Genomic DNA, 27,511 nt, shown 5'->3' on the forward strand with positions numbered 1-27,511 from the left:
TTTAGGGTCCATGTCTGGATTAAAATTAAGCCCAGTTTATTGGAAGGCTGGTTTAGTGGAACTCTAATGGCTTAACAAGCGCTGACAGCTGAGGTCCAGAGGTTAAGTGCCTCCAACTTAAAATTGACTGTTGCATTAGTAAGATTGGTTGGAGCATTGAAAGTGGTGTGTCCAGATGCCTCTGTGCATTCATTTGTGTGTGTGTGTGTGTGTGTGCGCGCGCGTGTGTGTTCTTCTTACTTCTTGATTTTGCTTCAGGGAAATTGGCTGACAAAAGTTGAAGCATGCAGCCCACAAATTTCCATCTAAAAAGCAGGAAACGTGCAAGTCGAGCTGCAACTTGCTCAGTGCCCTGCATCCTTTTTCTTTTTTCTATTGCTCAAGCCGTATGCTGAAAATCGCACTGCCCTCTAATTTTTCTGTTTGCACAGCCCAGCAGACATTACCGATGCACTTTAACCTCAGTTATTCATCTTTGAGGCGTCTTGGTGCTGCACACCCACACCTGGAGCTAGAATAGGGTAAAATAAAACTACAACAACAAAAAAAGACGCAGTTGTCAAAATGCTGGAACTTGGAGTCATTTCAAAGGTGTCAGTTTGACTTTGGAACAGGTTTGTTCACATGTAAGGTTTGTAAATGTGTTTGCACGAATGTGAATGTTTGGTTGGGTGTGTGTGGAGTACACGAAGCGGGCAGCTCAGGGGAAGCAGCTACTGTAGAGTGATGATGGGAAAGGTGAGCGTGAGGTAGAGCGTGAGCTGCGGTGAGGAAAAGAGAGCAAGGGCTTTGAAGTTGTGAGGAAGCTACAAGATGAAACATTTTGGAGGTTTAACTCACCGCATGGAGAAAGTGTTGCAGGTCACGCAGAGAGAATTTGGTGCTACAACAGTCACAGGAGAATTAGGAGCTTCACTCGATAAACATAAACTGTCTTTGTTTCCCAGAGTTTGTGCACTTTCATGAAAATAATTGAGGAATCAAACTAACCAGGCATTTTTTTAATGGAACATTTCAAATAAAAAGTTCCTGCATGAGGCTGAAAACATTCTTGAACATTTAGAGGATGAAAAATTAAATACCAAAGACTTAAAGGCCAATGAACTGTGACACCGTTGAGAGCAACGGTATGTGTTTGTGTAGGTCCAAAGGAAAGCGTACATGCTCACACCCATCCACACGCTCATGGACATTATCTGCCAGCTGACTTAGTGGAGGTGCTCGAGGGGACATTTGATGTTTCTTGGAGCTCCTTTCTCTCGTCAGTAACATTCCACACACACCTGAACCCTGACGCCTGTCAGGCGATTGTACCTCCTTCGCAAAAATGCCCCCATCAACATACCCACATCCGTCCTCTCTAAGTATATTTGCTGTATCTGACTTACATTTAGTAATAAAAACAAAAAAGTGCCTTAAAAATTGTTTTAATTTGGTCTAACAAGGCTGAGACACAATTTTCTTTACACCCTTCATCTATGAATAATGGGATAACTCATAAGAAATACACTGGCTTACAGCAGACGGTCCTGATTTCATATATATCAGCTTAAAAATCATCATGTATATGCGGAAAAGGAAAACATAAAGCTTTGTTAGTATGTAACTTTGTCTTGTTTGCTTTAGAGATTAAGGTGTGCAGAAGAAAGCAAAGATTTAGCTATTAGATATAATGTCAAAGGCCATGCACACTCATAGGTCTTAACAGTTGTTGTAAGATGTAGAGACACGTCCCGGCTCAAGCCTGAGTGTCATGCATTTATTTATGCCTGAGCAGAGACACACACAGATGTCTTCACCTGTCAGCAGCTTTGATAACGCACTCAACAGGTTATTGTTTGAAGAATGTAGATAAGACCAGCTTTATCTTTGTGAGGATGTGTTATTTTGTGTGCTCGCACTTTATAAATGCCTTCGGTTCTTAAACTTCCATGTGACCGTTTAAAAAAAAACAAAGCGGGACCTCTTTGTGACCTCGAGTTACAGATCCCGTGTGTCAAAAAATGTAAGCAGTTTAACCAGAGAATTATTTGTTTCTACAATTTATTTTTATTTTAAGCCAGACAAGGAAAAGAAAACGTAGTATTGCAGAGAAAACAGAAAAAGGGACTGTGGAAAGTGGACGGTTTTGTGAGGCTTTGCCATTAATCATCTCACAACTGTTCTGATTTTTCTTCCCACTTTCCTTTGGGGTCCTCACTGGCCCCGTGACTAAACTAGTTTTAGTCCTTCCAAAATAAACCTAAGCAGATGCCAGACAGTAAGAAAGATTTCCGTTTTCTAGAGCGTTGTTTATTTTTCCTTTCTTTCTAATGCTCTTTCTTGTGAAATACTGGGGCTTTTTTCCAGCATGATGGCCTTTTCAGCCAGCGGTGTGAGACTGAGTTTATTTGAAGTGCGCTTGTTGCACAATATGAAACATTGCTTCGCTTGAGGCAAAACATTAAACTTTATCTGTAAAATTTTTTTTGTGTGTGTTTTACTGACAATCTTCAATTTGCTGCTGTTAATGGAGTTGCTGTCATTCTGCAGGTTGGGACCCTGGCCAATAAGGGAGCATGTCCATCAAACCAGTATACACACAGTGGCGAATGCTGCAAGCAGTGTCAGCCCGGCGAGGGTGTCATCCAACCCTGTGGGGTCCAACAGACCGTCTGCGATCCGTGCCTCGATAGTGAGTATCACACAAACAGCTGTTTAAATGTCACGAGAACACGGACACTCGTAGATTCAGGGGTTTCTGATGCAAATACAAAGAAAAAACCCCAGACGCATGCACTCAAACATTAATGAATGAGCTAGCTGTGCTGGTTACATGCCTCAGAGCAGAGCTCCACGAGCATGCCGTGTAGTCTCTGGTTCAGATCATCAGTGTTTCATCTGACAGAAGAAGATGATAAACTGATGCCCTGAAATTCACCCTCTGTCTTCTTCCTACTTGTTCGAGCTTATTGCTGTGAGTGTGTCCCTGGAGAATACACATGCTTCCAACAGCAGTTTACGGAGGATTGTAAATCAAATGGAAATTTCCTTCAAAGTTTGATTTAAAATCCAAAATCCTTCTGCCAAACTGTAAGACAGTGAATAATTTTGGGCTCAACAACAGCCTTCTGTAGTTTTTGCAAAGCTAGATTTTGTTATTAGGATATCAGCAGCTATAGTGAGTTAATCTTTGTTGTTTCATAGTAGTATAGCATGTGTCATATTTTAGTTTTAGCCTGTTTTAAAGCTTATTTATTTTTTCCTGTTTTAAAATGTAAATGTAATTATATTTTTTGTGTTTTATGATAGCAAAAGCTCTCCAGCATTGTTGTTTTTTACATTAAATTTATGTTTAAATCAGTTCATCCTTAAACATAATAAATATGATTCTACAGGACGTATACATGACAGTCTCTGTATACTGTATACAAAAGATGGATGGAGCTATGACTCTGCCCACTGGTTTGTGGACTTTGTTAAAAAAGCCTTGGCTTGAGTATTTGTGTCATTGACATCTCAGCTTTTTGAAACCAGTAGGCACATATGAAGGTTGATTTTTTTGTCTATTTTAAACTAAATGGGACCATAAGTTACTAAATGAACATCATGCTACATGCCCATTGACTTTAAACTAAGGATTGAGAGCATAAAGTCATTAGCAAAGTGTTTACAGATGTCGTAAGGAGTAAAGAGTTGGGTTGAGTACTGCTATGATTTGTCTTGTTTTTACAGCCTAGTAAGCCCCCCTGTTGGTCAATACAAAAAAATCCAGGTTTAAATCTGGCTAACATTTCCACATCACACTCTTGATTTGTTTATTTGTCCATTTTTTATGAGAAAAAATGGACCCGCCACATAATCAGGCCATCATCAGAGCTATTAAGACACAGTGTTTTGGAAGCATGATGTTTTTTATTGAAGTCACAGGACTTCAAAGTCATTACGATTCATGCTCTGAGTTCTTGAATTTCAGGGCTGTCCAGCTAGCCTTTGATTGGACAATAGCATCCCTTGAATCATGTAAGTGCACCTAAAAACAGCTCCCAGCTAGATTACCCAGCAAAACAGCTCTCGACATTACTGTGGATGAAATTAGATTATCACTCTTATGAAACCACGTTGTTGTATGCCAGAAAGTAACAGACTTCTTAATGTTTTTACATTTAATTTAAAGCATTAAACTTTTTTGGATGTTTGGGAGTAAACTGGATGCCAGACATAATTGTTCTCCAGTATTCTGCCCTCCTCACGGCCTTTACCATGTAGGGAGAGAGGCTTTGTTGGGCTGAAAGGCTTTCTGAGGACAGGGATGCTGAGAGGATACAAGAGCGGGAACAGCTCCAAATGCTGTCAGAGAAAAAAAAAACTCTGTTAGAAGACGTGTAGTGCATTAGACAAGCTGTTATGTCACAGTAGATTTGGTAAGCATGAATGGTGACTGCAGAGCTCAAAAAGGTATTTAAAGTCTTCTCAGTGTGGTACAACTCCACTTTTTAGCACAGGGAAAATTCAACAGCATGAAATGTTTTGGGAAATTTAGAATCTGAGGTCATCTCGGGGCTACAGAGGACACATTTGGTCTACAGCCAGTTTTTCTTGCATGAATTCCCTAACCATCCTGCAACCAGGCCAGGAAGTAGCTGCAAACCTCCCTGAGCCAGCAGAGGATGGTAACCCATGAGCCAAGGAAACCCACACTCACAAAATGATTCAGACTTCAGGTCATGAGAGAAGTCGTGAGAACGTGGATGTAGATTATTTATTTATTTAGGATTGCTGGTCTTCTTTGGAAAGATGTATGTGTTTTTCAGTGTTTAGAAGAGTTAGTCGACAACTTAATGATATGTTGCTTTTGTGCATAAAAGCGTTTAGTTCTAGACTTCTTGTCATAAACTGTCTTCTGTTCTATTTCGATTTTTTCTTTTAAAAAAAGCTTCTGTTGTCTGCTTACAATTATAGTTATTTGAAATGTCCCAAAGGATAATAATTATCAGTCTTATAGCGCTGGTTCAGCTCAGGCGTGAACAAACAGATGGTGACAAGATCTGCTCGAGCTCATAAACAGAGAAATGCCAAGCAGATATCTGTTCATGAGATAACATTATAATGATGTTGTAAAACCACGTGCATAGATATGAAGCTGAAGTTTCTGTATTCAGCCCATTTACAGCGCGCTTATCAAATCTCTGCTTTAACAAGCCAGCCTGAACAGTGTCATGTAATATGCATAAAAGCTTGGCTGGTGGCTTCTTTCTTTTTCTTTCACCTGCTTCACAACCACAAATTTAGTTGCAAAGGCTACGAAACAAAATAAAAAGACTGTCTGTTGTTAGTTTGTTTGATTAATTACTTCGTGAGATTAACATGAATCAGCATTAGTGTATTTTCCAAAGGCCGGACACATTTTAGACAAGTTTCGTTTTCTAAAAATATGTCATTTATCATCGCTGTGATGTTTCCCCATGATAGCATCCAAGTCAGATCACAGCGCAGGCCGTGCTGTATTATTAGACTCGGGGAAGTTTTTATGCATTCACATGCTCCTTGGATAGTCCCATGTTTCAGTTTTGGTTTGTTCATGTGCTTTTGAGTCACGGTGTAGGAACAACCTTGACACTAAGAAGGAGATGTGCGGCATTTTACTAATCAGAACATGTGAACCACACGCTGGAAGCTGTTTCTAGTTTACTGTTAATAATTAATGGGTTTTTATCCGGGCTTAATACAAAAGAATTACAGTTATAATCAAAAGAAAGCATGCCCTCATTGAACTCTAAGGGTTTACATATTGGGACATAATAAAAACATGTGTCTTAAAATAAGGTAAGTATAACGTCAGGTGAATGACAAAAGGTGACATATTACACCACATGTTTACTTTTGTTTGATAAAAACTTAGCCGAAATGCAAACGCACCATGGGGAAAAGTAATGACACGCTAACTGCTTCCATACGGATTAAGAGGGGAAGTAGCAGTCAAATGCTGATAATCAAAGGCCCTTGATTAACTCATGATCAGCAATTGTGATCACCTCTAAAAAAGCAGACATTCTGGCAGTTTCTGCTTTGGAGCATTCAGGTGTTTGTAAATGCAACGCCACAATCCTGCCAGGAGTGGAAGTCCAAAGAAATCACAAGGCGGTGTTTGGTGAAGCACCTTTTGTGCGACCGCTTTCCTCAGCAACCTCCAGGAACCACTTTTCATCCAGTTAGAAATACACATTTTTTACTCATGACTGGTGGTATACACCACTCTGAATCCAGTCATTAGTTATTATTAATCTATGGCTCTCTTCCTAGAGCCTCTTTTGATCTGTCTCCTTCTCCTCCCCACCACCTGATCATGGCAGATGGCTCCCACTGCCTGATCCTGATTCTGCCGGGGATTTCCTCCCGTTAAAAGGGAGTTTTTCCTTCCCACTGTCACCACTTGTTGGGATTTTCTCTGTATTATTTTAGGATCTCTACAATAATAATAATAATAATAATAATAATAATAATAATAATAATAATAATAATAATAATAATAATAATAATAATAATAATAATAATAATAATAATAAAGACCTTAAGGCAACAGTTGTTGTGATTTGGTTCTAAATAAGTAAAATTGAATTTAAATTTAAATTGAATTTAATTGAATTGGTATGATGTCCTGTGTGCCGCTCAACTCTTACATGAGGAACCATAATATGTTACAGTTTTGCTTTCTCTGAGAGTCTCAAAACAAAAGCATCGCATTTCCTTCCACCCACCATATGTCCTTCCATGTGCTGGTTCAGGCATATTGCCTACTTTTAATAGAATCAGATTGCACACCAATCTGTTTATAGGACACAGACTTCCTAGGCTTCATTTAGTGCAGATAGTTAACAGGATCCTGGCAGAAGTGCTAAAAAAGATAGCTAGCCAAAGCCCTTGAGGAGTTTGGCTGAATGAGCAGATAAGTGGAGATGAAACAGAATAAGTACAGCTGTACGTGGAAGTGGAATAGAAACAAGGCAAACTTCTCAGTAAATGGTTCACACACACTCACGTACAAACATGTCTAGGAAAATTCCCACACACTCACACAGACTAACACACATTCGGCAGCCGTAGAGGATAAAGTCAGGAGTCCTTTTATGGGTGTTGAAAACAAAGCGAAGGATTCAGTTTTAGACAAGTAGTGAAAGTTATGATACGCCGAGCCACGAAGAGGCCGTCAGTACTCCCCCTCCCTCCAGCACCATAACCAACCCCCACTACCCCAGCTCTTCTCTCCATGCTACAGCTTAATGTTATTAATGTATTGACTTGCATTATTGATGCATGGCATTATGATAATGGCTCTGAGAGCACTCATGGGGAAGGGGGAGTGAGGGTAGTCCAAGAGTGGGGAGGGTGTAGTGGGACATAATAGGGGCAAGGGGGGAATGTGATGGTGGCGGTAGGGTTTCAGTACACGACTGCAACAGGCCCACATAAAGAGGGGGGACAATAGTCCACCTCTGAAGACAGAATTAAACAAAAATGTGAAGGACCCACATTTGCCACCATCAATTTAAGGCAGAACTGCACACACAGATTCATCGGGTTCTCAAATGACACGACCTTCTTTTCTTCTCTCCGTCCGTCCGTGTCTGTCTGTCTCTCCCTATCTCTGCTGTAATCTCTGCATCATCAGAGCATTCGCCGAGGTTGGTGGGCCAGTGACGCAGACCAAAAAAACTTGATACGCTATCAGACACCGAACAGCAGAGGGTCATGGCAGACTGCATACCAAAAGTCTTCTGTCTCCTACGAGAGACTAGTTTATTTCAGTTTGCTTTAAAGATGGGAAAACAAGAAAAAATCTGCACACATTTCACCACCTTGCTCACAAAGCAGTTAGTTGAGGACATAATAGTCAGAGTTAAAGCACTTGTTTTCTTTTGCTTTATCTTAAAATATGTCTTTATCAAAGCAGTTCACTTCCATCTTATTTACCATTATCATAGATACTCATTGCTGCTGTTAGTCTACAGATTAGCAAACGGATCTTTATATTTGCTTTATGGAATTTATAAAAAAAATGGTACAATGCTTTCCCACAGTTTCCACAAAAAGTATTTATTTTGTTGAACTTGTTTGATATTTTTGCGTTAGCCAAGGACAAACTGCAACTCTACAAGAGTCAGAGACTGGAAATAAAAAAAAACAACAACACATTTTTGGCAGAATTTATGAAGTTAGATTCTGCCAAGATAAATTCACCAGTCTCTAATACACACATACACACACGAGCTGCTCTTACAAATGGGTCTGTTGCATAATTTAGTGGGTTTCCCAGTTCTCTATCTAGCCGAAATACAATTCCATAAAACATGCAATATTGATTGTGTCCTTTGCATCTATATCTGTCCTGGAAGTTTTGCACATATACTGCACTACATATCATTTACAAAACATTTCAAGTAACTGTGATAATTTTCTAGAAACATCCTTTTATGAAATACTGTTAAAGTCCTTTCTTGTTCCTAGCGACCTCTTTGCATTTATATGCCCACCAGGAAAAATAACCTTATAGCTTAATTCCCTTGTCCCAACTTGATTTTTGGAAGACTGAATCCTACGGTGGCCCCAAGAGGTCAAACGTACTGAAATCTAAGAAAAAGGAAAAAAAATGCCGCAAAAACACACAACAAAAACAACAACAAATAAACAGAATCTGACACAAGACAACAAAAGTGATTCGGGGGAGACGTTAACGTGACAGAACAGCAGTGGAAGTGACAAAAACCAAAATGTGCGAAGGATTTCACTAAGATGTGCTTGTTGTGAAGGAGAAAACATTTTTCTACGTCTGGGTTGTTTTATTCAACTTGTTTTTTTTTCTGCATCCACTGTGTTTTGTGTGCTTTGTAATCACTCTCCCCAAGATGACGATCTCACTCATTAAAATTAATTTTAAAAAATTAAATATATTTAGAAATCTAAATGAAATATTATATTTCAAATATTAAATATAAAAATAAAGACTTGAAACCTGCTCACTAAAAACAAATCACAGTACCGGTTATTTGAATAATGCCGAATATTAATTCATTCAAACTAAAGTGTGTAGCTAATGTTGACAGCTTAAAGGGTGCAATAACATCACTGGAGCGGTTGCAGATGCTGGAAAATAAGATGTATACACACTCTTGACTTATTTGGCTAAGTGGTATCACTAACAATGGGTAAATACAATAAAATTAATCACAACAGCAGTGGCCTCAATAAACTTTAGGTAATGACCTAAAATCATAGGAACCTAATGGCTTTAGGTACTGGTTAATGAGCCTTGCTGACTGCCATTCAGCTATTTGCAGAGACCAACTGAATGGGCTGTGGAAATGTTCAAAAAGAGTGTGTAGTTTCTTATAGCAAAGGCTTTGTCAGAATGTTATCTGTATTTATCTTTCTGTTAAATGAACAGCTTTCATGTCAGTTTTCTTCTCTCTTTCTTCAGGTGAAACCTTCTCAGAAAGCATAAGCCACACAGAGGAATGTCAGCCCTGCACGCAGTGCTCAGGTCTATTGCGCATGCATACTCCCTGCACTGACTCCGCCGACGCCATTTGCACGTGCAACTATGGTTTCTACCTGGACGAACCCTCTCAGAATTGTCTACCCTGCACTAAGTGTCCTGAAGGTCAGGGAATGCTGTACAGCTGTGAAGATGACCGTGACACAAAGTGTGAGAATTGCACTGGGGACACCTACTCGGACCAGGAAAGCTTTTGGGAGCCTTGTATTCCTTGCAGTACCTGTGATGAGTTGGAGGAGTTAGAGTCATGCACCCCTTTCCGCGATACGGTTTGCCAAGGTAGGACAAGTAGCTCATATTGTCAACATGAAGTCTAATGGGTCAAAGGGCACATGTATGTACAGTTAAAAAAGTTTCATGATGTATTTTAAAGCAAACAATCTAAACCAAACAAGCTTCTTGGCATAACGCCCTGATTGTGTACTCGGACTAGTTCTTTATTTAAGTGTTACTTTCTCAACAAGCTGTAAGTGTGGAATTCATGTTCCGTGTAAAGTCAGACACCTGAGCACCATACTCTCATTATGTTTAGACAATATAAGTCTAAACCCAGTACCTCTTAGCTTTTCTATTCATCAAATATCTATTCAGCAATCAAATGGTGTAAACTCAATGCATTAGGCACGCAAACTGAGCATCAGAATGGGGAAGAAAGTGACTTTGTGGTTGTTGGTCTGAGTATTTCAGAAACTGGGGGTCTATTGGGATTTTCCTACACAATTATAAATATCTGGAGTTTACAGAAAATGGTTTGAGAAAATATCCAGCGAACATCAGTTAACTGGGTAAAATGTCTTGTTGATATCAAAGGTCAGAGAATGGAGAATGGTCAGACTGCTTGGAGCTGATAGAAATCAACAGTAATTCAAAGAGCCACTCGAAAAAAACCAAGGTATGCAGAAGAACATCTCTGGACCCACAACGTTTAAAATTTGAAGCAGATGTGGTACAGCAGCAGAAGACTGCACCGGATGTAACTGTTGTCAGTGAAGAACAGGAAACTGAGGCTACAATTCACACAGACTCACCAAAGCTAGACAAGAGAAGACTGGAACAACTTTGGCCGTTCTGATGAGTCTCGATCTCTGCTTTAACATTTAGATGGTAGGGTCAGAATTTTGGGGTAAACCACATGAAAGCATGGAACCGCGATGCCTTATATCAAAGGTTCAGGCTGCTCATGGTGGTCTGAGAGATTTTTCCTTGGCACACTTTGGGCCCCTTAGCACCAACTGAGCATCGTTTAAACAACACAGCCTACCTGAGCAAGTGTCACTGATGGCTGCTTCCAGCAGGATAAAACATCAGGTCGCAGAAGTTGCATCACATCAAACTGTGGTCACAAGATCTCAATCTAATAGAGTACCATTGGGATTTGTTGGAAAAAAGAGATTCATGTCATGGATGTGCAGCAATTTTGTGATGCTATCATGTCAATATGGACCAAACTCTCAGAAGAGTGTTTACAGCACTTTGCTGATTTTGTATTCTTGTGATGTGATAAGACCATTCATATAGTTATTTGTCAGCTATCTAATAAATGGCTTTGTGAGGTGACCTGATCTAAATACCAACCAAGTTTCAACTTCTGTGCCGAGTAAGGATGAGTGATGAAGTGTGTCGCTCAGGGTCACAACGATCTGAATGAAACTACGTGAGCACAAATTCGCTGTCCGGCACTGAATGAAATGTACAACACACTTGACATCCACTCTGTCAGCCTCATAATCAGATCATCTAAGTTCGACACTATACACATTGTTGGCCCATCGACCTAAATGCCACACTGAAGCTTGTCTCATTGTCTTCAGCGACTCATCTCAAGAGAGAAACAAAGACCACACTCTCTCTATGTTGAGGGTTTAGAAGAAGGTCATTTCTCTAAACAGGGCTCTGAATTTCTTTTATACCATTGCACCCTGTGGGTATCACACTCCAAATCAGGAATTCTGTATGACTGGAGTCACTGCTCATTCCAATGATCTGATGCCTCAAAGATTAAATCAACGCTTTTGTGAGGTGACAATAAAAGGAGTCTGTTGATCAGCCAAGCAGTCTGTTGGGAAAGTGGTTTGAAGGATGTTGTTATCACAGTGGCGAACACAGAGCCAGTCTGAGGCTAAAGGGACCCTTTTGTACGTCCTCCCATGGCACTTTTTGGCCTAGGAGGGCTTTCGGTTTAGCCCATGGGGCCAAATAAAAGAAGAGCCAATAATGAGTGAGAAACTAATGTCGAATGTGCTTGGTATAATTATAACAGGACATAATTTTTCCTGTTTATTCAAAGAAGGCACAGTTTCTCTTGAGTGTTCCTGTGTCCCACTGCAGTATTTGGGCGATTTTAGCATTAATCAGAAATTGTTGCTGCACTAATTTGTTTAGGCTGGACCAACACTGAGTTAGACAACTAATTTTAGATTTGGATTACTAGTTCTGTAAATTAAAATTAAAATGTGTGTAAGGAGACACAAAGAGTATATCAGTAGAATACCCATTCTTAAATTCAACCCCAATCCCAAATAAGCTGGAATGATATTTTAATGTAAATATAACAAGAATGCAATGATGCCAAAACTCATAATTTACTCAGAAAACATATGTTTGAAATGAGCAAATGTACCATTCAACACTCTGAGGTTGAAGTTGTTATATATGTTCCCAAAATAACCACTGAAACTATCTAAAATATAACACTAAATGTGATTCAGAATATTTTTGCTTTTGAATTCTTATCTATTTTTTGGTGTAGGACTTATATACATCAAACTGCCAAGAAATCCAAATGACTCCAATGTTATAATGAAAACTGGTATGTAGTTTAAAGTCTGCACTTTCGACAAAAGTTGAAACTCGTGCTGTGTCTAGCTGCTAGGTCATCTTAAACCGGTCATGTGATATGTTGGTGTGTCTGTTCACTCCAGGGGGTAAAGAAGAAATAAGGCTGTTGTGTGGGGCGATCGTGGCTCAAGAGTTGGGAGTTTGCCTTGTAATCGGAAGGTTGTGGGTTCGAGCCCCCTCTTGGACAGTCTCGGTCATTGTGTCCTTGGGCAAGACACTTCACCTGTTGCCTACTGGTGGTGGACAGAGGGCCCGGTGGCGCCAGTGTCCAGCAGCCTCGCCTCTGTCAGTGTGCCCCACGGTGGCTGTGGCTACAATGTAGCTTGCCATCACCAGTGTGTGAATGGGTGGATGACTGAATGTGTATATACTATACAAATACAAGCCATTTAATGACAGCAGCACGTCTCAAAAAAGTTGGGAAAGGGACAACAGAAGGCTGGAAAAGTAAGTGGTTCTGAAAAGCTGGAGGAACATTTTACTACTAATTGGGTTAATTAGCAACAGGTCAGTGATATGACTGGGCAGAGGGGAGAAGCTCTCAGGAGTAAACATGCAGAATAGGTGACAGGGGATTTCTTTAAATCACCCCGTAGTTCTTCAGCTAAGACACCTGGGTGACTGTATAATGGGTGGTGCGGCTGCAGGAACAGGTGGTGGATTAATAAAGGTATTGCGAGCACTGCACGGTGTCTCGTCTTCTGGTCTTACTAAACTGGCAGTTAAGTTCTGTTTTTTCTGGTTGTTTATCTTTTTTCTCTTGTTTTTTCTTTTTGTTTTCGTCTCGCCTAACTGCTTCTTTTAAAGAGCTTCCTTCAGATGTGTTAATGCTGAGGGGCTGCATTTTCCTTCCCAAGTGGGACATTTTGTTTTCTTAGGATTTCTCCATCTACAAGCACTGATTTGTCCGGCGCCTGGACATTTCTTTTCTAGCCACTGCTCGTCAGCAGTGAGTTTTGTGGGCTGATTCCCCATTATCACAGAACTGCAGAGCCTTCTCTGGTACTAGACTCGGGGGTGGTGGCTGACACGCCCTTCTACTCTGCGCTATTCACGGAGCGGTGTCAGTTTTATGAGGCGAAACTCAACCTTTCCCCTTTGTCACCAGCACTTGGGCTTTTGCAGGAACACAAAGAAAACAATAAAAAAACAATGGAAGTAGTTCAGCAGCGTGTTGTGCTGTAAAATCAACTTACTTCCAAGACACATATACATACACACAGACATTTGCGCGCTGATTTGTCACGAAGTATTTCACGGCTACTTCTGAAACCAGTCTAAACTTAGTTCCTTTCGGCGAACTCAACCTATTTCACGTGTTTATTTCTTCAAACCCTTGCGGCGGGTTAGACCTGTTTGGACCCTTGCGGCGGGTTAGACCTACTTAGACCCTTGCGGCGGGTTAGACCTAAACAGTGTTTTCTCACCCTCACTCATCTTTTGCTGGTTGTTCATGTGGTCTGGCTGGATCCCAACGTTGTGGACCAGAAAGGTTCACCGGCCTGGACCTGAATTAACGTCCCAGGTCTTTCACCTCTACCTGGAGAGGGCTGTCGACAGACTTCCGTGCTGGCTTCCCACGACGTCAGGATACAGCAGTCAGACCTTGGATTGGAGTCACAGAAACGTGTCTGTTGTTTCCATCGCTAAGATCGAAGGACAAAATTTAATTGACAAGGGATTTCTTTAAATCACCCCGTAGTTCTTCAGCTAAGACACCTGAGTTAGAAAACACAAACACTGCAGTTGTCTTTACTCGCGAGGGCAGTCATGGACGCACGACCTGCGTCTCATCACTGTCTGCGTTCTTTATTTATACTTGTCTGTATGTCTGTGTGTGTGTGTGTGTGTACAAATAGGTTCCCCTTTTTCTAAATCTGTATGTTCTTACAGAAAGAGGAAGCTGTTAGTTGTTTATCACAGAAGAGTTCATGTCAAAAGTCACGTAGACATTTGCTTAGTGATCAATAAAAGAATACATTTCATGAAGCTGATCACACTATATACAATTTTCTGTTGACAATAGGACAGACTGATTTTCCTAGAGTATTTAGCAAAGAATTTCAATATTTAATCATCTACAGTGCATAATATCATAAAATGATTAGGAAAATCCGGAGAAATCTCTGTGCGCAAGGGACAATATTGAATGCTGATTAACGTTAAGCCCTAGGCGAGCACTGTGTTGAAAACAGGAAGGACTCTATCATGAAAATCAATGCATTTGCTCAAAGACGCTGCCAGAAATGATCGTCTGTGACCACAGTTCACCATGTCAACCATAAATGCAGGTTAAAGCTCTTTCATGCAAAGAAGAAGCCATTTGTGAACATCAGCCAGAAACGCTGGCATCTTCTTTTTCTCGACCAAAGCTCATTTGAAATAGACTGAAGTAAAGTAGAAAACTGTTCTGTGACCAGATGAATAAAAAGTTTAGTTTAACTAAAAAGCCTCTGACGGTATTGCTGATGGTATGAAGGTGCATTAGTCTCTATGGAACTGGCAGCTTTTGCTTTGGAAAGGTACAATTGATGCCGATAGATATACACCAGATTTAAAGCAATATATGCTCCCATACAGACAACGCTTTTTTCAGGGAAGACCTTGCATATTTCAGCAAATCAGTGGTAAATTCCATTAATTCCTAAAGCATGGCTAAGCAGTAGAAGAATTACCAAACATACAATAGAAACTCAAAACCATGATGATATGGATGCAGGTGTGTGGATATGAAATAAACCAATAAATAAGAAGCATTTAGTTTGGACTTTTTTCCCTAAATTTCAAATAACCTACCCGATACTGTGAGGAGTCATGAAACTAGAATGTGTGAAAACAGAAGCAAAACAGAGACTAATCAGTCATTTTGTGTCCGCCAGGCTTTAAAAGAACCAGAGAAAATACAGAGAGAGAAGTTTATTTAATAAGCAAAAGCAGACACAACATATATTGCTGTTCTCCACCAAGTGCTGCGCTGCTATTATCTCCTACTGAGGATGACGCTTTAAGGCAGCTTGAATCAGCTTGTGGTCTGAAAGCAAAGAGTGGTGTTTGGAGAGATGATTCATCCGAGATCAAGATATAAGAAGCCAGAGCCCCAATACGAAAAACATCCTTTAGATAACGAACAAAGCATACATCATGATGAATGCGATTCCGGCAGAATGACTTACAGCTCACTGTGTATGGGCTTTATTGTCATATGTTGTTCCTCACTCTAACCCAATCATGCGCCTTTTATTTCGAACGTAATCTTTTTACCAAAGCAGAAGCGTTATCAGCGCATACAAATCTGTAGCAATGCCAGACGTCCACATCCATTAATGCTGCGGAGTCGTGCGACACAGGCCTGAAGGGTAAAGTCAGGGAGGTGGAGGGAATGAGTGGAACACACAGACCACTAAAGACAAGTCGTAACTTGAGACGGTGGAGACGTAATTTAAATCAAGGTAGAAGGACCAGAACATCAGCTTATACTGGGGGTTATTTTCCTTTAAAGATAAAACTGGATCTTCTGCTTTACTCTTTGGATTATATTTTCCTTCTCATGTGTTTAATATAGTAGGATAAATACTCAGCTGACATGTGGGGTGAAATCCAATTTCCTCCAGGTCTAGCTCCAAAGGGATTAATGCTATGTTTTGTGTCTTAGGGGGAATAACTCACTCTCTTCTTCTATCTCTGATGGCTAAACATGGTAATAGTGACCAGACTTTTGTCAGGGTAGACCCACAGAGTTGGAGATTTAAAGGCAAGATCCTTATCTAAAGAAGTGTGATACGACTTCCACTCTTTTGCAGGCCAGCGAGCGATGTCAAAGGTTAAAGGGCATGAGAGCCTTGTATGTGGAGAGGGGTGGGGGTTGTGGAGTGATCAGGCAGTATAAGTTCCCCCCTGGGGGATGTGGAGGGAACAACATGATATAATTCCTCACAATCCTTTCAGGGGTCACAACAACATTGGGGCAAGTAAAATTAATTAAAACCGATGCTGATAACAATCCTGACGAGGTGACATCTACTGATGTGCATTATTGCTGTAGGAATACCAAATGCTGGCCTTCTAATCCCCAATTTCATATTAATATAATGAGAAAATGATGTTAGTACAAGGTAGATTTGCTTCTCTCATTTTACTCATAGCCTCTACAGCATTTTTCAGTTTAGTTACTCAAAGTAAGTGTGCAGTCGATGCGTGCATCATTCATCCAGTTAAGAAAGCCACAGAAAGCTGATTCTGCCTGATTTAGATTTATCGTAACTTACAACATAACCAAAACCCCCCTTTTAACCCTACGCTGTCATTTTCCATGTAACCTGATGTGAACCTGAAATGTAACCGCACGTCTGGTCCAGGCAGCAGGCTGATTGAATGGCGTGGAAGGTTACAGTGTAGGTTACGATGTACAGTAGCTTGCAAAAGTATTTGGCCCCCTTGAACCCCCTTTTCCACATTTTGTCACATTACAGCCACAAACATGAATCAATTTTATTGGAATTCCACGTGAAAGACCAATACAAAGTGGTGTACGTGTGAGAAGTGGAACGAAAATCATACATGATTCCAAACATTTTTTTTTATTTGTAAAAAAAAATGTTTGGAATCATGTATGATTTTCAGTTATTCATGTAAATAAATAACTGAAAAATGGGGTGTGCGTAATTATTCAGCCCCCTGAGTCAATACTTTGTAGAACCACCTTTTGCTGCAATTCCAGCTGCCAGTCTTTTAGGGTATGTCTCTACCAGCTTTGCACATCGAGAGACTGAAATTCTTGCCCATTCTTCTTTGCAAAACAGCTCCAGCTCAGTCAGATTAGATGGACAGTGTTTGTGAACAGCAGTTTTCAGATCTTGCCACAGATTCTCGATTGGGTTTAGATCTGGACTTTGACTGGGCCATTCTAACACATGGATATGTTTTGTTTTAAACCAGTCCATTGTTGCCCTGGCTTTATGTTTAGGGTCATTGTCCTGCTGGAAGGTGAACCTCCACCCCCGTCTCAAGTCTTTTGCAGACTCCAAGAGGTTTTCTTCCAAGATTGCCCTGTATTTGGCTCCATCTTCCCATCAACTCTGACCAGCTTCCCTGTCCCTGCTAAAGAGAAGCACCCCCAAAACATGATGCTGCCACCACCATATTTGACAGTGGGGATGATGTGTTCAGAGTGATGTGCAGTGTTAGTTTTCCGCCACACATAGCGTTTTGCATTTTGGCCAAAAAGTTCCATTTTGGTCTCATCTGACCAGAGCACCTTCTTCCACATGTTTGCTGTGTCCCCCATATGGCTTGTGGGAAACTGCAAACAGGACTTCTTATGGTTTTCTGTTAACAATGGCTTTCTTCTTGCCACTCTTCCATAAAGGCCAACTTTGTGCAGTGCACGAATAATAGTTGTCCTATGGACAGATTCCCCCACCTGAGCTGTAGATCTCTGCAGCTCGTCCAGAGTCACCATGGGCCTCTTGGCTGCATTTCTGATCAGCGCTCTCCTTGTTCGGCCTGTGAGTTTAGGTGGACGGCCTTGTCTTGGTAGGTTTACAGTTGTGCCATACTTCAGGGCTCCTTCCATTTCTGAATGATCACTTGAACAGTGCTCCGTGGGATGTTCAAGGCTTGGGAAATCTTTTTGTAGCCTAAGCCTGCTTTAAATTTCTCAATAACTTTATACCCTGACCTGTCTTTCACGTGGAATTCCAATAAAATTGATTCATGTTTGTGGCTGTAATGTGACAAAATGTGGAAAAGTTCAAGGGGGCTGGATACTTTTGCAAACCACTGTATATTTCAGTCTAAATCACACTTAAGGCTTCCTCTGCAGTTCAGAGGTAGTCTTTCCCTTTTCACACAAATGCTTCCCTTGACTCCATGCTCAAACCAGCGTTCCTCCCTATCCAGGATACGTACTCATCACTTAAAGACTGTGCACTGGCCTGCAGATTTAAATAGACTGTGGAGTCCAGGCCTAATGAGGAAGCTCTTTTTTGTCGTGGCAGCCGCTTAGCCAGAGGTTGTTTGGTTTCCTTGATGTATAATTCACAACAATCCTCCTGCCACTTAACTGCATACAGTATATTACTGTGTTTGTGCTGGGGGACCCGATCCTTGGTGTAGCATATGTTTTCAGAAAATTGGTCTCTTTACGACACATAAGGGCTCGCTAAAGGTTTTCACTTAAGAAGCCGTGGTCCTGTCCTTAGGCAGTGGTAACCATACATACATACATTTGTTGCCTAAATCCCTCCATGGGACCAAGGATAAAATCTCTTTCTGAAGCGTCAGAGTCCTGAACTTTGTACAGCCAACATCCCTTTATTGTAGCACTTAATACACTAATCCGAGCAGCTTATCTTCGTCACGGCAAGTTTGTGCTCTATAAGGAGACAGGGTTTGTATGGTTGGCTTCGGTTACCTGAGATGCAGTGGTTTGCTTTGCTGAGCACTGGTTTGGTTTGGGAATGGAGATGCAGGGCTGGTTCTTGTGAGGCCCATCAAGCTTGGAGAAAGATGATTTCAGAATGCATTATGAGTAGGATAATGCAGCCACGTTAACACAACTTTGCAAGGCCTCTTTCGACCTTGGTTAAAGCTGTATGATTGAGCAATGATTGAGCAGGATAAAGTACTCACTGCCTGTTCTTATCATCTTGAGGTTTTGGCTAAAAGCCCTCAATGTGGTGGGAGACAGAGGTTTTGCTCCATGACCCTGTTCTTCCTTGAGATCGTACTCAGGGCTGACGGGACATGCTGTATCTATCAGCCAGAGCCTCAAATTCTTGCTCTGTGGCAGCGAGGGCAAAAAGTTGTGGCTGGCAGGACATATGTAGTTGTATTATTCATGCACATACATGCACAAAAAGAAACTTCGAAGGGTTACTTTAATGTGAATTATACAACACACACACACACACACACACACACAGATCTGGCAATAATCCAACAGGCACATCAATCACCCTTCTCAAGGTCAATGCCCTATCTAGAGCTGCGTCTTTTTTTTTTTTTGGCGTGTTACCCATGCTCCACCTGTTAATCGAGGTTCTTCAGTAATAACTTGTTAGCTTTCCTGTAATCTTTGTGGCAAACAAACAGAAAAACAAACCACACACGTCACCCTGATTCCCCTGCCTCACCTCTCTCATTGGCAGAGGAGTCTGTGAACTGTCAGTCAGAACATTACTCATGTGAGCTAGTAGGTGGAAATGTGGAGGTTTGTTTGCTTTTTTTTAAACCCTCTTTTAAACAGGAGATATTTTTACAAAGACACAAGAATTAACTAACAAGTTATAGACACGTATACATATGATAATGGTTTCAGTAGAGAGACACAAAAAAGGACGGGAGGAGGGGAGAGTGATTGGTCCAAGTTCATTCGGTTATTGATAGGTTAGCAGGAGGGGAGGGGAGCAGTTTCCTTCCGGAGTTTGGTTGACCTTAACAATCGACAGGCTGCCCTCCAGAAATCAGAAAGCATAATCTACTAACAAGGACCATGCAGAGCTCTCAGGGCCACGGCAGTTCAATTCGAAGGACGAAGGAAAAGAAGCAAAAGAAGGGACGTTTCTGAATCTGCAGAGGGGGTTCTTAAATTTGAATGAATTCTCATGCGGTGCCACGGCCTATAACGGTCAAAAGCACAGTCTATAACGTTAATTTAGAATTTAATATCAACATTTTTGCAGCAATATTTTATCTTTTGTATTTCTCAATACAAATGAAAAGTCTTTTGAGCTTATAATTGATCAAACTATGATCATTTCTGGGGTCTTTTGTTGTAGCTGTTTATTTTCTTATCTTGGTTCCACACAGTGGCTGTAGCGTCAGCGCTGACACACTAACATCCCGTGTATTTTTGCTTTTCAATAACGAAAATCCTCCAGACTTTTAAAATATCAAGTCTGGAGGAACACGTGCACCACTTCAACGTGTAACGATATTGAAACGGTCGACAGGCCCTTGATTCTTTATGATTTGCTTAGCTATGATTGGATGGGATGGCACTCCTGTGTGGGAGAAGTTTAGTGTTTGGTTGGCCCCATAAGGATAAAGAGCAGGATATGAATTGGGGAAACCACGGAGGACAAAATGCCATCAACATTCCCGATTTCCTGCATCCAAGGCATCACCACATCAGTGGCTGTGACGAATCCCCAGCCCCAGTGACTAAACAATTCACTGTCTTTGTCTTGCACAGTCACTCATTGTGTTGCCAAAGCTTGGTCCCCTTCACATCCACAGGCCTGTATCTCTGTATGGCTGTATGGCTGCAGCTGACCTCCTCTCTTTAACCCCTTTGCACCCTTCTCCACACAGTATGAGCATTGTAACAATGAAGGAGATCTTAAAGTTGACTGGGTCTTTTTCTTCGCTGTCAGTGTGGGATTGACTCACTTTCCTGTCATCATTCCGGAATTTGCCCCGGAGATTCCAGGAAAAACCTTCAGAGCTGATTTGGCATGAGTGAGCAGTTCTGGTGGCAAGGGTGACCACAACACTTGCGCTTTCGCTCGTGTCGTCGTTTCGTTGCCAAAAGTTCTGCTCGGAGACTCGGGCTTTTGTCCTCATCGGGATTTATTGCATGTGTCTCTGCCAAACTGAGCCTCTCTCTCACTGATATTATCTTTAAAGCTGCCTAGGGCTGAATTATTGAATAAAGAGGGACATTAATGTAATTTTGCGGCATTGGGGCATTTGTTACATCATTGTCAGTGTGAGAAAAAAATGCAGTTTTGTCACTTTTCTACAATTTATCATTTTGAAATTCTTTACAGGTGATAAAGTCATGCAGGCTGTGACGAGCAACTGATTTTGCAAAAGCACTTCAGTTAAAGTTTGACCTTTTAACGGTTTGTTTAACACATTAAAGGTTTCACTTTGACACAGATTTTACCTGATTGTGAATTTCCCTAACTCTTCCTAAGTGTTTTGAGTGCTTGACCTTACTGTAAAGTAAAACTTGAACATAATAGCTTTTAAATGTATAACTATTAGCTATTAAAGGAAGTCGCAATGGGATTCAAACTCCAATCTTCAAATCAAAAGCTGGGAGTGTGTTACCTCCACTGCACCTGTCTCTATATCTGGATTCTCCTTCCACCGCAACCTTTCCAACAATTTTTGCATGTGTCATTTGAAATTGTAGGAAAAAAAACAGACTTGTTTCTACATTAAGGATAGTGATCAACCAGTTGAAAGCAGCTGCACAAGAGAAAATGCATCAGCATGAGATTAGTACACTGGAAAACAAATAAAGAGCTGCAGGAGAGAATGAGATGGAGAAAGCTGGCGAGAGTGGAGCACAGGAGCAGATGCTGAGAATGCGGCCTGGTCGATAAAAGCGATGGAGTTACTCCTCTGCACTCTCGGGTTTCTCTGGTTGACCTCTACGAGTGCTGATCACTTTCTGCAGCAGAACAGTCACTCACACACACACACACACGCAGAAAGACGTGCCCACATGCATGCACTCTGTACATTCATGGGTGTGTCTAAGGCATGTATGCAGAAGGAGTAGATGGGTTGCATACAGTAGGAAGTGAGCCAGAGGCCAAAAGACAGATTAACAAAACAAGAGTAACAGCATTCTGCAGTATTTGAAGGGCATTGCTTTGTTTGTATTTGTAACAACTATTATAAAAATAGTTGTGGTTCATTTAATGAATAATGAATAATATACAAATGTCTTTTCAGGTTTTGATGTGCAGGGATTTGTGGTTGTTATGGCTGCAGTCAGGTGGAATGCAGTTACGGAAAGGCAAACCGAGCCCCTCCTGTCTTTTGTGACTAAATCATAAGACAGGCTTTAAAGTATACGGTGTTGAAACTGCAGCAACACCTGTTTGCACGAGTCCGCAAGCGGTTGGAATGACGAGTTCAGCTCAGGTGTGGCTGCACACACACAAACAAGCACACAGCTGCTGTGAACACAAGCTGCATGCACAGTCCTGCTGCTCTTATATAGTACATATGTAAAGGGCACAGAACAACAGGTTCTTATTACACGCTTAATGTGCACAAGAGCCTGGATTTCCTGTCACAAGTGAATCACTATCAGACAAAGCAAGCAAGACAACTCTGGTAATTTCACTAACAGCCAGATAATGCTTAACAATAAATATAATAAATGTTTTGATAATTCAAAACCGACTGAGCCTGTCATTTTGACGTCTCCGCAGCTTTCAACTTTTATAGTTTTAATGACAGGGGCGCTCTTACCGGAGGAACCCCCCTGGTTTAAACTGTGAGACAAATAATAACCTGTATGTGAAGTATATAACTAGCATTTACAATAAAGATTAAAAATACACTGATAAAAGATGGGAGGGAAGACAAATAATGCCAGTGAAGCAGCTTCCCTTTGCCACCGTTGCCTTATATTGAAAACAGCTTATTATTTAAAGCTTTGTGCAGATTGAGAGTGCTGCCTACTTACACAAGAGTGCTCATCATCCACATGAAAACTGAAAATAATAAGAATGATTAAAACAACATTAAAAATCTTCATGTGACTATCATGGATTTCCCTGGATACAAGAATCATTTTAAACACCGTGTTTGGGTTTTAAATCTGTTATTTAATTGCGATGAATTGAATTTAATGTTTCTTCGTGTTTTATGTCAGCCAAGCTTGTTATAAGTCTTTGTATATTCTTTATTTCAAATATTGAATTTGTCAGATTGGTGTAAAAAAAAGAGTGCGTTTGTATTTTCAAACAATCAATGACAGCAGCTTTTTTTTGTTTTTACAGCTTCATCTTCTGCTTTGATTTTGTTGAGCGTGCGCGTGTTTACTAAAATGTTCCAAATTTTCCACATTATGTCTTATTATGATTACACTGGAAACAAGCTGAACTTCTGCAGGAGAAGGTCACTCCCGTCTGCTAGGGCTGAGCTGATTCATCGATGCACTATCATCACTACAAAGGTGTGATGATAAGAAACAATTTATGTGTAGCATTATTGGTTTGGCTCAAGGACAGGTTAAAGGGTGTGGCTAAATCAGGGGTGTCCAGCTCCAGGCCTCGAGGGCCGGTGTCCTGCAGGTTTTAGATATCACCCTGGGTCAACACACCTGAATCAAATCATTAGTTCATTACCAGGCCTCTGGAGAACTTCAAGACATGTTGAGGAGGTACTTTAGCTATTTAAATCAGCTGTGTTGGCTCAAGGACACATCTAAAACCTGCAGGACACCGGCCCTTGAGGCCTGGAGTTGGACACCCCTGGTCTAAATGATCATAGGAGTGACTGACAGAAACGGAATTGCCCAGTAGGAACGAGTAAAAGTGTAGCCAGATGTAATGTGGGGAAAAGACTGAAGGATGAAGAGGAACGATGGAGAGAGGACATATTTTTAGCCGGACAAAGCAGCTCTCAGTTATGGGACGGTGTCTGATTTTGTGTGAGCGTGCGCACGTGTGTGTTGGAAAGTAAAGAAAGTAGAAACAAACACGCTATGGTGGTAACGGTGGCGGTGGTGGTGGTGGTGGTGTGTGTGTGTATTCTCTATGGTGTGGTACCTAGTATTGAAGAGGGCAGGAAGCAACATGATATCTTGTAGTGATTAACCAGAAGCCTGTTTATATGTATACTATTTCTTAGGCACTTCATCCACTCATAAAGGTATAATATATCCACCAGTTTAGCAGCAACCCACACACGTATAATATAACTGACTCTTGTTTTGTTTCTGTCATCCATCTGTTTTCCTTTACATATCAATGAGAGCAGGATGCCAGATTTACAAAGTCTTGTTAGCTATCAGTACACATGAATGGGATAAAAAAATATGATGATACAGACTTTCCAAAAGTTATTGAACTGGATGGATGATGAGCCTCAAGTTTTTAGAGCCTCATCTGTAAATCTAGGTTTCAGCTGTCTCTGATGCTAGCTGAGGTGCTATCTCTGGTATTGTGCAACTCCCCATAAAGCCACAAAAAAGCACTATATATGCAAAGTTTCCAAGATCTTTACAGTTTGGCTTAAAATGCAACAAGCAAGATGAGTTAGTATATGGAAGCGTGAAGACCAGGAATGTTGTGGCTTTGGCAATAATACTCAAAAATGGTTTCAAGTAAGTCGTGTTGAGTGAGTTAAAGCACCGGAAACAGAAGCATGTGGCTTACTGAGCTAAGCAGGAGGCAAAACTGGCAAAGAACCAACAATAACAAGCTAACATGAAGACAAACAGGCATCTGGGCTGCTTGTAAATACCAAACATAGTTAAAAAATAAAACTGCACACAAAACAAATGTTTTCGCTGTGTGTCAAGTGTCAAATGAGTCCGGCACTGAGAATTGCATTTACAGCTCATAGGCTTCAGGTTAATGAGGCACAAGTGTCATCCTAAGACAAGTTAGTGAGAAAAAGCTGTGGCCTTAAAGGTTAATGATTAAGAATCATCGACGTAGATTTGATGTTCAGTTAATTGTTGTTACCATAAAGTGCTTCCTCAAATTTCCTTCAGCTAAAATCCCCGCAGCAGCTCAGCACATCGATCTAAGTTAGCTCTCATTAAAAATGTTTTCGCCTCATTAGTAAAAAATGGATGCCTTGCACTCAGCGGCTCTCCTGAGGTATTTAGAGCCCTCTGAAACCAACAGCCTGATTTCCTGTCCATGCTGTGAGTAACTGTAAGTAAGTGACAGGCGAGGATAGGTTTCCACATCCGCGGCGAGGAGCGAATGTGTCTGCTAATGGTTGGAGGAATGTGGGCAGGACTGGATGGACCAACTTGCTCTTACCATCGTTAATGGCTCCCTGGGGAGAGGGGAAGGTGGAGGATGGGGTATGACCAAGTGTTGTGGGAGTGCTTGTTGTGTTTGTCAGCATAATAAGTATTTATTGTTACACTTGCTGTGGTGAAAAGAGGCAAAACAGTAAAAGTAACACGGAAATATGTGATCTGCCAAGTTACCACTTGTATCTGTAGCTATATTTAAACTTTGCAAACCATTTTCCGGTCATATTGCTGTGCTGGGAATGTCCTAGTCCATGGAGTATCAAACAAACTGCTACTATTTATGAAAAAACAACCTTAGTCTGGATATGTTTGCTGCTGTTTTTCTTTTCCAAATAACAAAATCCTTTGATTTGATTTCATTAGAAATGAAGTTAATTCTTGAAATTCATTTATGTTGTGAGGTCACTTTTAGCGTTTCCGATTTGAGCAAAAGTGCACTGACCCGAGCTGCAGCACAGTTAAATCTGTTTAAATCAATAATTTAATTTCAAGAATGAATAGGTGAGTTTGTGTCATGCATTGCTGCTTGACAAACTCAGAGTTTAAATCTCACTCTACATTTCCTCTCAGTTTTTATAGAGGAAGCAGAAAGTTGGATTTCTATTTTTGGAAATAAGAAGTGCCCTATCTTGTGTTAGCATACCGCAGATGTGTTTACCGGTCCTTCTACGGAGATATAATTTACAAGTGCGGCCAATGCTCAGAAGACCTTGTGTAACAGCTCTCAGTTTATAAATGGGGTAGTTTCGTATTAGTACACATTTAAAAAGTAATTTCCCCGTAAACCTAATAACTGGTTGTGCACACCTTGGCAGTGAGAAGTTCAATTGAGCATTTGTGATGACTGACCATGAGTCTTTCACATCACTGTGGAGGATTTTTGGCCCACTCTAATTTGGAGAATTGTTTTAATTGGAGGGTTTTCCAGCATTAATGGGCTGTTTAATGTCATGCCAGATCATCTCAATGGGATTTAAGCCCAGACTTTGACCACGTCACTCCAAAACCTTCATTTTGCATTTGAGCTACTCTGAGGTAAACCTACTGATGTTTCTTGGATCATTGTGCTGCTGCATAACCCGAGTGAGCTTGTTTCAGGGAATAAACTGATGGCTGGACATTCTCATCCAGGACGTTTTGGTAGAGAGCAGAATTCATTGTTACAGCAAGTCATGCAGGTCCTGAAGCAGAAAAGTAGCCTCAGACCATCAGACTACCACCACCATGTTTGACTGTTGCTCTGATGTTCTTTTTATTAAATGCTATGTTAGTTTTATACCAGATGTAACAGGGATCAAATCTTCTAAAATGTTCAACTTTTGTTTCATTCACAGAATATTTTTCCAAAGGTTTGGGGATCATTGAAATAGTTTTTAGGCAAATGTGAGACAAGCTTTTGTGTCCTTTTTGGTCAGCAGTAGTTTCCACTTTGGAGCTCTCCCATGGATGACATTTTTGCCTCTTTCTTAATAATAATGTATACTTTATTGATCCCCGTGGGGAAATTACTCTCTCTGCTTTTGACCCATTCATTCAGTGAAGCAGTCGGCAGGCACAGGCACACTGGGAGCAGTGTGTAGGGACGATACCTTGCTCAGGGGTACCTCAGGGTAGCCGTTCAGTGGATTTGAACCCCTGACCTTCCAATCATGGGGTCACCAGTCTACCTACTGAGCTATCCCTGCCCTTATTGTTGAATCATGAACTCTGACCTTAACTGAGGCAAGTGAGGCCTGCAGTTCTGTTGTTCAGGGTTTATTTGTGACCTCCTGAATGAGTCTTGGTAGGCCGGTCTCTCCTGGGAAGGTTCACCAGTTTTTTAACGGCTCTCACTGTTGTTCACTGGGGTCCCAAAGTCTTAGAAATGTCTTCGTAACTCTTTCCAGACTGATAGATGTCAATGACTTTGTTTCTTAACTAATCTTGAGTTTAGATTTGTTGAATCAACAGGTCTGGTAGTAATCAGTGCTGTTTGTGGCTTAACCCAGCTTTCCAAAAGCTCTGGTCATCACAGATAAAAACATTATTTTAAAAAATACTTTTTATATTTACTTGGGTTATCTTTGTCAGATATAAAAATCAAATATTAAATCCAATATAAAATTTGTTTGATGATCTGACAAATGTGACAAATATGAAATAGAAACCTAAGACATGAGGAAGTGATGAAAATATTCCATGACACTGAAGAGGGAAAAACTGCATTTTTTTATTATAATTTTTGAAATGAAGCATTGATATTGTGTCAGTGCTGCACATGATAATGTGTAGATTATGTGTGGATTATGATATTAATTATATAATAGTAATATGTATATAATATTATGAAGTAGATTTTTGTTCCCGTAATGGCAAGACATGCAATAAAAGTTTAGATGAATTTCAATCATAAATAA

At 40.8% G+C, this 27,511-nt stretch overlaps 1 protein-coding gene across 1 annotated transcript in view; it reads left to right on the forward strand.

The window, feature by feature from the left end:
- ngfrb (nerve growth factor receptor b) overlaps positions 1–27,511 on the forward strand; it is a 37,425-nt gene that overhangs the window by 1,701 nt on the left and 8,213 nt on the right. Inside the window, exons 2-3 of the mRNA XM_085170619.1 lie at positions 2,533–2,674; positions 9,455–9,811. Coding sequence (XP_085026745.1) covers positions 2,533–2,674; positions 9,455–9,811 — 499 coding nt within the window. The remainder of the gene's footprint in view (positions 1–2,532; positions 2,675–9,454; positions 9,812–27,511) is intronic.

The sequence above is a fragment of the Neolamprologus multifasciatus genome, chromosome 8, assembly GCF_963576455.1.
Source record: "Neolamprologus multifasciatus chromosome 8, fNeoMul1.2, whole genome shotgun sequence".
Classification (NCBI taxonomy): domain Eukaryota; kingdom Metazoa; phylum Chordata; class Actinopteri; order Cichliformes; family Cichlidae; genus Neolamprologus; species Neolamprologus multifasciatus.